The sequence below is a fragment of the Seriola dumerili genome, unplaced genomic scaffold (genome assembly GCF_002260705.1).
Source record: "Seriola dumerili isolate Sdu_G_001 unplaced genomic scaffold, Sdu_1.0 BDQW01000189.1, whole genome shotgun sequence".
In the NCBI taxonomy this organism is placed as follows: Eukaryota; Metazoa; Chordata; class Actinopteri; order Carangiformes; family Carangidae; genus Seriola; species Seriola dumerili.
In genome coordinates, this window is record NW_019174444.1 from 3,030,464 (window position 1) to 3,046,233 (window position 15,770).

General features: G+C 45.6%; 1 protein-coding gene across 1 annotated transcript in view; it reads right to left on the reverse strand.

Annotated features, from left to right (window-relative positions):
- gmds (GDP-mannose 4,6-dehydratase) overlaps positions 1-15,770 on the reverse strand; it is a 185,603-nt gene that overhangs the window by 106,826 nt on the left and 63,007 nt on the right. Inside the window, exons 6-7 of the mRNA XM_022753071.1 lie at positions 14,864-14,968; positions 3,088-3,215 (exon numbers count right to left, since the gene is read on the reverse strand). Of these exons, the coding sequence (XP_022608792.1) occupies positions 3,088-3,215; positions 14,864-14,968 (233 nt within the window). The remainder of the gene's footprint in view (positions 1-3,087; positions 3,216-14,863; positions 14,969-15,770) is intronic.

Sequence of the window (15,770 nt, forward strand, 5' to 3'; positions counted from 1 at the left end):
GGGTGCGGGGGGGGTGGGCTCCAAACAGCTGTACCCACCGTGGGCCAACTCAGGGAGGGAGCAGAGGCTGAGAGGAGAGGAAAGGGAGCAGGGAGGAGGGCAGTCCACAGTAAAGATGGCCGACTCATGTATCTTTATCTGCTCAGACAAGAGCCGTTAGGGAGTGATTGCTGTGGGTTTCCTTTTCTCCTTGACGTGCCCATATTCAGAAATTTGTTCTGTGTCATCAAATCACAGAGAACCACACTGAAAAAGAAATAATAAAAGGTTTCAAACACAGTCATAAAAAAGTCCAAAGTTTAACCCCTTTGAGGAAAAATGAGATCAGAAGGATTTAAATGATTTTATCTCCTGATCTTATTCTAAAGCGTTCGGCTCCCGGCTCGTACCCCGTAATACAATAATAATAATAATGAAGGGCTCCATTGAGAAAAGCTGGGCAGCTCCGGGTCTGTCTGCCTGCCGGGGACAGACACCCGATACCCGGCCGAGACGATGCCCAGCCAGCCGCACGCCTTCAGACGTCGTTAGAGCAGACACACAGCACGCCCCTCCTGCCACCCGCAATCCATCCACAGCCAATTACAAGCAATTTCCCTGTCCTAGGTGGGGTGAGGAGAGGGAGGGAGGAGGGGAGGAAAAGCAGTTGTCAGCCTGAAGCAGACACACATGGTTCTGTTTACACATTGCTAGTTGTTTGACTTTGCCATGGTAACACACTGCTGACGCTGGCGGGATGGATGGATATTTCATAGTGAGACAGAGAAGTAGAGAGAAGGGGGGGGGGGGGCGGGGGGGGGTGACAGTCGCCAGCCTTTGATGGTCTGCAGGGTGGGGTGAACTTTCAGCAGGAGAGATGGCTCGTTCTTGCATAATGTACGAACGTCCCACAAACACAAGTCTGTTTGCCTCCTCCCTTCATCTACAACCCCCCCACCCCACCCCACCCCACCCCACCCCACCCCTCCTCCTGCTCCTCCTCCTCCTCCTCCTTCCTCATCCTCCACCTCAGTTCCCCTCAGCACCTCGAGCTTCTGTTTGGCTTCCCGAAATCCGCCTTTCCGAAACTGGAGACGCGCGGCAAGGAGGTGCCTGATTCACCAGAACTGGAATGTCGGCAGTTCCCACAGGAAACCTGGAGCGTCTCAAAGCCAGGGCGCCCAGGACAGGCGAGTACACGTGCGCGCACACACACACACACACACACACACACACACACACACACACACACACATCCAGCAGTACAGGGTTTGCACATACAACACATAAGGACACAACTGGTCAGTCAGACAGGCTGAAGTTAGCCGGATGAAGAAACCTGCTGGATGTGACCCAACAACCAGCATTTTTGTCTGTTACAGTGAAGCGGGAAAAACGTAGATATCAGTCTGTTTTCCTTTTGTTCTCCAGTTTCTCGTCTTCATCCTCTTGTTTCTGTACGTTAGTGAAGTACAGACTCTGGGTCTGTTCTGAGGTTTTTCGTTTGACTTTTTATGCAGTTGTGCTGCTTCTACATCTCACTTCGAGTTTAGTCCACTCAACCTAGAACTTCCTGTCACCTCATATCTGTAAAAACAATAAATGGGACTTTTACTTCCAAAACTGCATCTGCAACTGCAAAGATTATATATACTGTCTTTTATTTCGTCAGATGATGCATGTTGATGTAAAATCTGTGCAAAAATCAGTTTAAATTGATCAGGCCCTTTCACAAGGTCCAGGTTTTTTTTGGTAAAATTCTGGGATCAGAAAGGATTTCATCAGGAGAACATACAAAATAATCATAGAGCAAAGATAAACATAAACACTGGTATCCATTATCCATCTGTGATTCATTTTAACTATGAATCCCTAATGTACACAGTATTTACCTTTGAGAACGTGTAGGTCTGTTAAAGGCTCCAAAAACCAATTAAACTCCTCAGACCTGAGATCAGATTTCCTTTAAAAGGCATAAAATGTTTTTTGTTGTTTGAGAAAAACAATAAATGGGACTTTTGCTTCCAAAATGTGATCAAAACGATTATATACCCTGTCTCTTATTTTGTCAGATGTGAATCTGCTTTCATGGGAGAAAATAAAATCACACAACGGATCATTTTTCTAAAACAATAAACTTTTGTGCTTCCATGTAACCGGTTCCAACTGAAGTCAGACTTCCTACCACAGGAGGTTAAATTATTCAGTGTGGTTACAGTAAGATGTGACTGAGCGGCAGACTTGTGACCGACACACTGCTGACGCCATTGACGCCTCCGCGCCCCACCCCAACGGCGTCAACCGGCGTTCCACTACCTCCCCGCTCTGACGTGGGACCCCCCCCCCCCCCGCTGTGATCTGCAGTTAAACAGCGCCGTAACCTCCTCATTCCAACTCCCATCTCAAAGAGCCCCCCCCCTGCCCCCTGCGCCACCATCACCTCCTAATAACAACACCGTCCGCTGTGAGGGCTCTGCTGTCAGACATGGCAACCCGTCGAGTCTTTCATCTCGGCGAGCAACACACACATGTTCCAACCTTAACCTATCACACACTTTGACGCACATATAGGAATGTGCGCTTCCTTAAACACACACATGAGCGCTGAGGTGGGAAAAAAACGGAGGCGTTCAGAAACGCTGAGCTCCGTCTGCTCCTGGACGACCCCACTGTTCGTTTCATCTCCCCTCTCCTCTCTCTGCTTGCTGCTGGCACCATGACGTTAACACAAACACCGTATTTCTGTCATCGTCCCCGGGACGCGGCGTTCCCTTAATATCTCTCTTTCTTCTGCGGGCGTTCAGGGAATGGCGATGGGGGCCTGGAGGGATCTGGGACATGGGTGAGTTATGGGAAACCAGAGTGCAGTCTGTGGCCTCACAGCATGCGGCCCTCTCTCTCTCCTCCCGCTCTCTCTATCTCTGTTTCTCTTTTGGCAGAGAATCATAGGAGGCTTCATGCAGATCGCATATTACGGCCTCAAATGATCTGGGAAAACACGCCGTTAATGCTATGTGCACATCTGAACCCTGTTCAACTCTGAAGCAGCGCACGCACAGTTTGTGTGTACTTCTCCGGGCTTGTGTGCGGTTATGGTGTGTGTTTTACCTCCACGTAGTCTTTGGCGTGGCCCCAGTCCCTCTTGGAGTCCAGGTTGCCCAGGCTGAAGTTCTCCAGTTGGCCCAGGTGAATCTTTGCCACAGAGCGGCTGATCTTACGCGTCACAAAGTTTGAACCTAAAACACATACATTAAAAAAAAAAAAATGATTTGTTGACATCTTCTGAATTCAATTACAGTTTACATGGGATATAAATATCACAGAGGTTCAGCGTGGTCCAACACACACAAACACAGATCGTCAGACACGGAGAAACAAGGAGCAGATAAGTGAAATCGAGGTCTCCTTGAAAATGGAGTTTAGAGATCCCTACCAAACTTCTACATCGCTCCATCACCACACACACACACACACACACACACACACACACACACACACACAGACGGCCTCCAAACCTCTACCACTGCTCCAAGTCTTCTTTAGCCAAAGCAAAAAGCCACCCTGAGTAAAATCAATTCCTTTCCACCTCACATTACAGCCTCTAGATCCTTTTAGATTCCTCCTCTCTCATTTTCCCCTTTAATTCAATGTTTCGGTGTCAAATCTGGGCCGGAGGCCAAGGCAAATCTCAGAGCATCAGTCTGTCAACACCAAAAAAAAAAAAAAAAAGAAACAGGGAAGTTCCACACAAAAATGACAACCAAACAGGACCACCCTGACTGCGCCGGTGCAGTGTCCAGTCCAGAATCACCGCATCGACGGCGGGTGCATCTGCCAGATCGCCCTCAATCTGAGGAGACACATATGGCGATTTTATCTGCGGGAAAACAAATGAGCTCCTAATGACTATTTCTGTGCCACTAGCAGGGTTAGAGGAGTCTTCTGGGTGTTTTGGCGGCACGCTGAGGGCCAGTGTCGTGTTCTCTATTCCTGCTGCGGGGGCAGAAGATGCCGCGGCGTGCCTGCGAATAAAGGCTCCAGCCCTCCAACCCAAACACAGCATTATACTGATGGAAATCAACACTAAATATTAGGGTGTCATGACTAATAATGCCACCATCTTGGTTTAAACAGCCTATTAGAGCTCGCGGGGTTTAGCTCTGGCTGGGCTCTTCTGTCTTGTGTTCAAAAGCCAAATGGCAGATATGTTGGGATATGTGAAAATATCATTTCAAAGGAAAGCCTGAAACTGGCATCAAAGAGTTAGCTATTTTTAGCTGACACAACATCTCCACTGTACATAAATCTCCCACAACCTTGCGTGAACCTCTTCAGGACCTCTTAAGAGCTCCTGCATGCAGCTTTTTAAACTCATCATGCTTGAGATGAATGTTGCCATTTAGCTCTGCAGCCCATCCTGGCCTTAACAGCACGGTTCTGTCTCGACACTGTATCACTGTTGCCCTGACATGGAGCAGAGCCTCCATTTAGACACAGGAAAATCCCATGAACCCAATCATGCGAACGCACCAAATTTGTAGTAATTATTTCATAGGAAAGCGACAGCCCTGGGCAGGCTGAGTGAAAACAGACCAGAGGAGGTTAGACACGCTTATTTGAGAAAATACAGCATGTTGTGTGTTGGTAGCGGGTCACGTGGGCCCCCGCGTCAACGCTGCTCTGTCGCCATGTTGAGCTGGAGTTTATATGAGGCTCTGTGCGGTCTTCAGACTTTCTCTGGATCACACTACGAACACAATTTAAAACAAAAGGCTATAAAATTGGATCTTCAAAGTCATCCATTGCTCTCAGTTCTTTGAATCAATAATATAGACACGTTTATTAGGAAATAGCACCTGTCTACAGAGCGTAGATAAACTGTCGATGGAAACCCCCTCTGATGTCAGACCCGTACTGTCTTTGCATGATCGCCTCTTCTGGTGGCCCGGGGGCCCTTCTCTAACCTGGCAGCTCATCTGTTCTGACAGGTACCAGCGCTCCTGCTAACTGTAGTCAAATGTTAACCAGCAATTATTTATCTGCCACTGATGCATCCATGACTGTCAGCTTTGTTCTCATGCACATCAGCCAGACAGGCTCTTATCGCACACCACAGGGAACGGGGATCTACCTCACAGCTACACACACACGGACATTCTCATGCCACATGTAGGGATGGGACAATTAAGCAATTAATCAATGGAGAGAAAGTTAATCGAACATAATTTTAAAGGGGAACTCCAGAAACGGTTGTATAACGTCTTCTGTGGCTCAGAGGGAACTTCCTATACAGAGCCTGTGAAAGACATGGGTTTTTAACCAAGCAGTCAGGGTGTAATGAAAAGGTTCCATCGAGTGGCATTGTGTGAAGTGTAGGATCCCATGCTTTTGAATTTTGACCCATTTAGGAACTAAAAGTATGTTGGTTTCTGCTGCTTTGATTTTGAACATTATATTTTTTAATTCACAGTTCTGCAAGTTCCCTTGGAAGGAGTTTTTTTGGAGTTTTTCTTAAGAGTGAGAGACTTGCAACAAGGGTCCCTGGCTGGAATCAAACCAGAGATGTTCTGGTTAAACAGTATAGGTCTTACTACCTGGGCAAATGGACACCCAACTTGAGTAGTCCTCTATTAAGCAATTCATTATTTTGAGCCATTTATCATGCAATAGAGCTAAAAATGTTACCATCTAAAATTCAAGTACATACTGCATTTTTCTGTTTTAAATGATGATTTATGATTTTAGTCTTTATTTATTTTAATATATGCTGCCAATTTTTGTTGCATACTTTAATGCAATGACAATGAAGAATCTACCCATCTATCTATCTATCTATCTATCTATCTATCTATCTATCTATCTATCTATCTATCTATCTATCTATCTATCCATCTATCTAAAACACTAGTAAGCCTTTATTTTTTATTTTGTATCACTCTTTGAAATTCAGGAAATAATAATAATATTTGGGTTTTGAACTGTTGATCTGACAAATCACATCAATCTCAAAATTTCACTGAGGTCTCTGGTAACTTCCCACTATTTATTCTTTTTTTTTTCTTAGATTAAATGATTAGTCAGAAAAAAATCAAAAGACAGAACAATATCCATATATCATATGTGAGGACCTGGTGGGGTGAGGCAATGTAACAAGAGCCCAGATTGGTAACTACAGTAAATTGGAAGTCAGGGGTGTGATATGATCCAACATCCAAGGGAAACTCAGGTTTGCAGGTTAAACGCAGGTTGTCAAAACTCTGCAGAGCCGACTTGGCTCTTAAAAAGGTGGCAGAGGGATACAGTGTAGCACAGTACCCCCAATCAGTAATAAAGTCCATTATTCCCCCCCGAGCACACCTGTAGTCTCCTTGTAAAGCTCACACCTCTGTTTGGAGTGGCTCTGCTCCCTGCCTCCTCTAATTGGTGCGGTGTGGACCAGAGCGTGGGCCTAATGGACCGGCCTGCCTGGCTGTGGACAAAGCCTACACTGTTACTGGCCCGGGTGTTAATGTGTTTCCTTTACTGGCAGCGGCACCGCAGGACAACCAGGAGGAGGGGGGTTGGAGGCAGGGGAGAGGAGCCAGGGGGGCTAACAGGAGGTTTCGAACCCGAGCGGGCCAGCGGTGGACGTTTAACCTTGCCCGCAGCCCGGCGGAAAGTCTAATAAAACCATGGGCCGTGAAAACTGAGCAGGCAGCAAAACCCGTGCCAGAAACTGACACTCACTCTCTTTCTCTCTCTCGCTCTCATTCTCACTTAACCGTCTCTTTTATTTTTTTTTTTCCATCATTCCTTTTCAGTTTTTGGCCACAGAAGCGACAGGAAAAACGTAACACACGGGCTTCGTTGGCACAGCTGGGCTGAAGTATGGGGAGAAAAGGGAGGAGGAGGAGGGTGAGGAGAAATGTGCAGAGATGTCTCCCATCCAGAGCCAGGCCATGTGGGCCCAGACAGGATGGGGACAGAAGCTGTCGGCTGGGGGCTCTGGTCTGGGGGAGTCAGGGAGGGGACTGTGGGTTTTGAGGGGATTTTGGCTGGACCGTCCCTGGTTACTCAACAGATTCTGTTGATAGAACCACGCTGCTAAAGAAAGGTGACTTATGAAGTCTGTCTTCAAACTGTGTGACGGCCCAGCCCTTACACACTAAGACCTCAAGATGTCTGACTCACACTCATTTATATTACTGTCTGTGAGCACATTTATGGGCATTTACCGATTGAGATTCAACCGCAGCGAGATTTATTTGCATCACTCTCCTGTGACAGTTATTTTGAAGACATAATGTGTGGTCATGGCTCAGCTGAATGGCACATTAGCTCTGGAAAAAACTGAAAAGCTGAGTAAATTCAAGCCTTGAATCATGTCAAACATTTATCAAGTTCGTCTTTAATGTTACATTTACAAAGGTCGAACATCTATTTCCTTCCTGAGCCAAGTTTCGTCTTCCAACTTTAGACCTGCCGCATGTTTTTCATCACCACGTGAATGTGTCCAAAGGTTTGCAGGATGTTACTAAATTTTCTCTTTTCTTAATAAAAATGTGGAAAGACTTGGTCACCCAGGCTGCTCTAACGAACCACATTCCAAAAACAGGACTGTTATTGCTTACTCTTCTTAAAAAAGCTGAACTAAAAGATTCATTCCAAGTATTTTCCAAATGTCTGACAGTTGAGTCACTTTTGTTGTGAGCTTGTCTGAACTGGCAACGCTCTGAAGGTGGGTAAAGAAAAAAATAGACGAGACATAATTTTGATTGCCACAGGGTTGTCATAGGAACCCTTAGGTTACCTCAATGAAGAGTTTACACACCTGTTTTGGAACTCAACCAGAACTGCAAATCCCATAATCCCACTCTGTCTTTTGAGCAATGGCCTTGGGGAGTGAAAGGCTTTGTGGCAGGCTTGAAGTGAAAAATGCAACCCTTAATTTCCATCTCAACTCCCACACGTTTAAGGGTTTAGGTCGACTCCGGAACCCTGTTTACATCGAAATGGAAACGTTCTTGTCTCATACCCATCTTCTTTTATCTGACCTGAGTTATGAACAAAATACCTGACTTGCAAGGAGCACTGAGTGAGGAATTTTGCAGGAGGAATCTTCCCCGGGTCGGGGGTTGGCCAAATTCCACCTAGGCCAAAGACCTGTCAGTGTCTGCCATCGCCGTTATTGCACAATTCACATTCCAATTGATCTCTGGAGACTTGACGAGGGGAGAATATTTGCGTTATATCCAAGATAGGTCATGCACTCGGCTCTGCCAACACAGCATCTATTCACACCTGACAGACAGCTGTCCTCATTCTGGGCTGACTAAACTGACAGGGAGGGCGCAGACAGAAAGAAATGTGATGCGAGGAGCGCTGGAATGGAGCTGGAGGGTTGCGAAGAACAAGACCAAGACCAAGAAAGTCAATTTTTTTTTTTTTTCTCAAATTGGATGTGATGCAACAAAATGGATACACAGCACATGGTGTGCAAAGGTGTGGGGAAAGAAAGGGAGGGAATGGAGAAAGAGAGGGGAGTAGGTGATACATGTTTTTCTTGAACTTCAACACTGACAGCACCACCTCCACATTACAGAACCGAGAGTGAATGACACAAAGTGTTTCACTCCAGGATCAAAGACAAAGATGTAGCTGCGTCTGGTGGCAACCCGAAGTTCGATTAAAATCAAAATGCAGCGCATCGACACCTTGGGGTTTTGCTCGTCCGCCTGCACGGCTCTGACAGGGCCTGGCAAGGGTTGAAGAGAGGCGACGGGGTGCCCTCAACCTGCGGTACAATTAGCACCACTCAAAGCGAGCACTCAGTCAACAGGATTCTTGGTTGCCATGGTGACCTGGGACAACAAACACAGATTTGAGGGCGGGAGTGGGGATGAGTAGAAGGCAGAACCCTCAACAACCACGTGACACATCTGACGCCAACTCAGACTGAGTCGGAGGGAAGCACCTTTGTGGCTACGAGACACAAAGGTGGTGGAAGGTGTGGAGGGGGTGGGGTGGGGGCTCAGCCATTTTCTCATCGACACCTGATGGCACGAAAAACAAAAAACAAAAAACAAAAAGGGCCGGCTCCGTGCCGAGTTCCGTCTTACAAGATACCGCCAAATCTCTTCGACGCCCCCCCCCTGACCGAGTCATTCCCATCCAAAGATCTCCTTTGAAAATAACCTCTCTCAAACAAATGGATAACATATCCTCTTACAAATCTATCGTGCGATCTGACCCTTTGGGCTCAACCTCAACAAAAGCAGAAAGATGAAGCCAAGGCATGTAGAGGCTGAGCGGCTGTATGTGTGTGTGTGTATATGTATGTGTATGTGTGTGTTTTAAGGGGTAGCATTGACTTTGGCAGTGCTATTCTAACTTCCCCAATGCTAACTGGTCTTCTCTCCTAACATAACAGTATATTATTCTATACTGCCAAGCGTGAACCACAGAGCTCTCAGGGTGGAGAGATGGATGGGACTTCCCCAAATAAACCAGGGGATTAGGCTACAACTGGAGCTGGTCAGTAGTAGCAACAGTGGATACACACACCAAACATATTACTGCGCTGATTTACTGCCTAGCCTTGGATCAACACACTGCTAATAACTATAAATTAAAATCGGGTTTTGGCTTTTATTGTCAAAATTAGATTTTTGGGGACTTTGAGGTGCTGTGTGTTTGTTGAACGTGATGACCAAATAAACACATGAGCTGGTTATTTGCACAGATTTCACTGCTGATCACTGTTGCCAAGAATCTGCGGAATACTGCACTGTCTCATATGTCACAGCAATATGGAGTCTATTTAGCACCCCTGCTAACGCTAATCCCCCTCTTCAGAGTCAGTGTGAGGGCTGTTTGTTATGGCTAACAACTAAGCTAACCGGAAAGGAGCTAGCCGCGGTGTGAACCAGCCAGCAGATGCAGGCTTCTGTTTGCTTTGCTTCACGCTGGATTTCCACCGGGTTATTTTTCCTCCACGACTGTCCGATTCTGACCTCTCGCTGCAGAACAATGGGGATCGGCTGTTTATTGGTTGAACGGTCAGGTGTTTACGAGAACGGTAAGAGAAACCAGAAGCGCATTCCTGTTGGGATGAAGTCATCCTGGGCGCTGTGAGACAGAGACAGAGCTCCTTGTTGGATCCTACAGAGGGACAGTTAAGTCTGAGGCTGGTGTTCAGCTTCACTATTCCCTCTCCAGCCATTCCCGGCAGCCACCAGACCGTCCTATGTGACACACCACACCACGCCACACTGCACCGTGGAGATGATTGGTCACCACTAGGTCACTTTAGCAGACGCCATGAGCAAGTCTAAGTAGGCTTGTTATTAAAGGGAAAAGTTTCCTCATAAAAGCAAACATCTATTTGTTTCTCAAACACAGACACACACATCCAGTGGCACCCTGGGAGAATGACATCACAGCTTTTCCTGTGTGTGGGAGGAGGAGGGGGGTGGGGGTGGGGGGTGGGGGGGGTTGATGTCGAGGGCCACTGAAACTGACTTCCTCCCTCATTAGTGACTAATAATTCGAGTGGAGCGGTAGGTAGAGTGGAGGGGCGGCACACAGGTAATGAATGAGCCTTTATCTCTCTCTCTCTCTCTCTCTCCACCACAAGTGTGTAACCACACGTAGGGACAGTGTCCAAACACCGTGCACAGAGATGTTCTGGGTGTGGCTGAGAACAGAGGAGTGATGACAACTCATCAGCCTCTGGAGATCTGCACAACGTCTCACTGGCTTCTTTAGTGATGTCATTGTGTTGGTGTTTCGGAGAGTGATAAACTAAAATCATTTGGGTGTCAAAGAGAGAAGTCATTAGTGGGAATTTATTAATTTGAGCTTTTTCATTTAATTTTTTACTGAGATTCTGTTATCTTTATCTTTATTCACTAACTGTGAATTTGTGTCACAATTACACACTGTCCACTAACATTATAAAATAAAATAATATTGTGGTTGTGATATGAGTCACGATTTCAGTTGGAATTTGAAATTGAAAATGAGGATGATGTGATTTGTGTTGAGTCTTGTACCAAACAAGTATATTCCTCTCACATGTGGAGACTATGATTTGTAGGCCGGGGTGTCTCTGTTGAACCACAATGTTTCATTTACGGTCTGTTGTGACACGTTTTACCTTTATCAAAACATTGCAGCTCCTGCCATATTGCAATTTCTTTTTTTCTTTTCTTTTTTTTTTTTTTTAACAATTTGTTTATCAAATTTTCCAAAATACAGAGCAGTGTACAAGGGAAAACACAGGGGTGAAGCATGAAAGACAATGAAAGAGAAAAATAAAATAATACTAATAAAAAAAAAAAATGTATGAGCTAAAGTAATCCCTTAAGACCAGTCACAGTCGACTGACAGGAGCCATTACAACCATACAGAAACATAGGTACATTAGTAAAGTAAATACAAATTCCATACCCATATTGCAATTTCGAATGGAGTTTTTTTTAGGTTATTTTTTGGGCAGTTTTTTTTGCCTTTAATGTGACAGTCACGGCGAGAGAGTGAGAGGAAAGTTGTAGAAGAGAGAGAGAGAGAGGGGGATGACATGCAGCAAAGGGCCCGGGCTGGATACGCACTCCGGTCGCTGCAGAAAGAACTGACCGTGGTATGCGCTCTACCGGGTGAGCCACCTTCAATTATATTTCGCTTCATTGTTCAGCCTTATAACGTATATAATATGTACAATAATGTTTAATGTGCTACTTTGGAAGTTAGTATACATAAAATTGATGTTGATCCACATGTGTCTATTTCCTGAAGCAGGAAGAGTATGGATCGTACTGACAGACAACGATGCAAAGTGTGACGAAAATTGCACAGTTTATTTGAGTTGGCAAGTTTCCACCACAGTCTATTATGTCTCTGCTTTTTTCTGAGTCTACGCTTTCAGTTTCCCACAGTTTAGTATAAAACATAAAACCGGATTCCTGCTCAAAAATAAATAAATCTAGTGTGCTTCACTTTGTACGTTTTATGATGAGATGGTAAAACATACTCCAGTTAGCATACAGCATCCAACAGTTCGACATTAGACGTTAACAACACCAGGAGTGACACTGAGTATGTGAAATCATTTATAAACTCCATGTTGACTCCGTATTGTCTCTGTACAGTAACACGTATCAGTGGTTACGTAATGCACTCTGTGATTTACTGTACAACCATACCCTGCAAGAATGAAAAAATGTGCCATGGGAGTGTTTCACGGCACAACGCGCCAACTCCCCCCCCCCCCCCCCACCGCCCCCTTCCCTGGGTGACGGGAGTGCACGGACAAACGCCCCGACAGTGTGGCAGCGACAGGGTCACGGCAGGCCCCAGAGGCCTGGGTAAACACTGGCCAATACAGCCAACGCAAGCGCCACACTGGGTTGTGCAAGGCAGCAGCCGTGGGACATCTGGCCACATCACAGCGCAACGTTCCTGCTTTATGAGCAACAACAGCCGTAAGTCTGAGAATAGAAGTGGCGGGAGTAAACCCAGTGGCCCGCTGCAGAAATGCTGACTGCGGAGAAAAGAGGAGGAGGAAGGACATGAAAATGAAGCAAGAGAGAGGAAGAAAGGAGAAAGAGAATGTGTGTTTGTGTGTGTGGCAAGGAGGGAAAGATAGACGCGGAGTGAGAGAGAGGGAGATGAGAAAGAGCTGACCGAGGCCCGAAAGGCCGAGGACGTGTTATCGGGAGGGCAGCGAGCTTTGCCCTTATACGGTCATTGTGTGTACGTGTGGAGAAGGACACAAGCTTCTCTGACTTCACAGTTTCACAGGGACGCTCAATCAGCCCCTTGAGAAGTATTTGATTAATTGATCAGTTATAACATCTGTAAAATCTATAAAATAAAGATATTGAGTTTACAAAGGCAGCCGATCCTCATACTTGCGAGGCGGGAAACAGAGAATGTTTTTGCACCGAGAAACTAATAAGTCAACTATTGTTATAGATTAATTTTCTGTTTATCAGCCCTACTTATCTCCATCCCCCTACTCACTTGTCTGCACCACGCTGTGACTGCGTGGACTCATTCTCGATGGCGACCACACCATCTTTGCTGAAAGCGGCTGTAAACTACAGCCGTTCCCACACCTATCTATCTGTGGTAACCCATTAGGGTTTACTGGCTGACCCCTGACCTCGGCTGGGGTCGTGGCCAGGGCCTTCATTAGGGGATAAATCATAAACACCTGAGCGGCTGACCTGGGTGCAGCGCCGGGGCTGCAGTCATGTGGTATTCATTTTGGATCGTGGTGGCGTGTAAATCGGGTTAAACCAGCGCCCGCGACCCTCGGGGCTCAGAGCACATATTAAAAATGTGACCACAACCCACTCACTATGTGTCATAATATGTGTGACTGTGTGTGTGTGTGTGTGTGTGTGTGTGTGTGTGTGTGTATGTGTCAGGTAGTTATGAGAAACCTGGCTCCGCCGGTGAATGAATATGACTTTATATAGAGCATGTAATTGAATACTTTTACACAATCCAATGATGGTTTACCTTCTGTTTTACTGCTTTATTGTGGGTTTAGCCTGTTGACACATGACACAATGTTAAATCATGACAAATTCAGCCTTACCTTACCCCCTGTGTTTGGGTAATTTAAACTTGGTTTTGGTTCTATGGCTACACAATTGAGCTTTGTGTACAGAAAACGCTCCACGATGTTACGCTGTGGCTTCAGAGTGAGATTTGATTTCATGACAGAATGTGTTTTTGTATTGCTTAACATAAGGCGTATATTTTAAATAACTAGTCATTGTGTGTCAGAACCTTTCCTACACACCTGATGATGATTCCTGTTTACCTGCTCTATCTATTAAAAAGTCTGAACCTTGAATATTCTTTTATTTATTGAAGTTATTGACTGTAAAAAAAAAAAAAAAAAAAAAAAGGCCTTGGCATAAATTTCTGATGAACTTTTTATAGATTTTTATTTGTTATTTAATTAATCTAAGTGAAACTATAAAGATCAAGCTGTAGGGGAGAGCAGGGCCGAATGAAACACACGTGTGGTCTGTGGATACCAGCTGTCATTTTGCACAAATGTGGAGCGATTGTTAAAATATGACTTTGACCTAAAGTTGTCTGTGGTGGGACAGAAGAAACACAACAGTATGAACTTGAATTGTTTATGTTATTCTTGTTTCTGTTAAAACTGTCTGACATTGTCCTTCCTAATATGTAGTTGTAAACATATTTTTTCATTTATCTTAAATGAAAATATTAAGTTTAATCTTTAGAACATACGGCTTGGTACGACATGTCATACTTGCACGCTTTAATAAATGCCGTAACACACACGGTGACTGCATTAGCGGCAGGCCGAAATTAAAGCAGCCGTTTCACTCAGACAGTGACTCCTGACGGTTAAAATCTGATTTGCTTCTATACTGGAAAAACTCCAACATTGCACTTGCAACTTCTGGATCTGTTAAAGTCTGAATTCATCTGTCGTAAGATCACGTCAATGAAACAATGAACACAACTTGTCATTCAGAAATAAATGCCGTGTGAGGGAATTTACGCTTTCTGACGTATCTAAACAATATTTCACACAAGCAGTGCTGACGCAGTTTGCCACATCCGACTTGTATGGGCTCGGAGGAACTCACTGCGCTCTGTTCGTCCCCGCGTCTCGTTTGTACCGGCGCTCCCCTAGTCTGTTTAAACTCTGCGTAAAGTGATGTGATTCCTCCATGATCATTACAGGAGTACGTTCATTTAAAATTCCTTTTTTTATGAATTTAATCAAAACAATGCATGTTAGTGTTTTCTCCTCTATCACTATCAGATGTTGCAACGACGGCGACGACTTCCACAATAGGGTCAGACACAAAGCAAACAAAGCGGAGAGCGTGTCGTGCTGTGAGCTCACCTCTCCTCGGGCTCTCGTGGTTAAAGAGGATCCCGTTGACAGCGAACATGTCGTAGGCCTCTCGAAAGTTCACCACGATCCAGTAGGCGTAAAGCTTCGCCGCACCTGGGGATGAGAGGTGGAGGAGGACGGGAACAGGGGAGAGCAAAGAGAGAGAAATGTATTTGTACCACATCACACAGAACCCAACACAGCTTTTCAGATTCACAGTGGCAGACTTGTTCTCACTGATGTGATGATTTTTATTCACGCAATCGACTAATAAAACCTTCAGGCAGCCGCTCAGTGTTGTGAGTGTGTGAGTTGTTGTGACACTGTGAGCAGAGATAGAGCTGCAGACACAGAGAGGCCGTAAAAGAGAGACAGATTCTACACTACACTACATGTCAAAGTTGAACACAGCGGTACCGCAGTTCATATTTCACCATCAGGGACGAGAACCTCAGACTCCTGCTGATTGACCAAAAGCAGGCTTGTACAAAAAGTTCTCTTTTTTTTCCCTCACCATCTTCCTCCTCCTCCTCCTCCTCCTCCTCCCTTCTGTGATGAGGGGAATACCAGAGCGAGAGAAAGGAGGCGCCCATTGATTAAGCCGTGAGGTCAGGATGTACACGTTAGAGGTGAAGGGAGGTTGCCGCGGCAACCCCCCTGACACCTCTCGCCTCCCCACCTTTTCCCTGAGTCTAATTAATGAAGGAGCAGCCCTCCTCATGATGGTATGCGCCTCCCATGCAGCCTCAGATTGAGTGCTGACAGATGGGGAAAGTGTCAGTGAGGAGAGCATTTAGACAACAGAGAACATGAAACCTGATCGCTCCCACACGTGTACAGCCTACGTGTGTGTGTGTGTGTGTGTGTGTGTTGAAAGTGAGTGCTGAGTGCTGTGGATATAAAGGTGTCTTTGTTA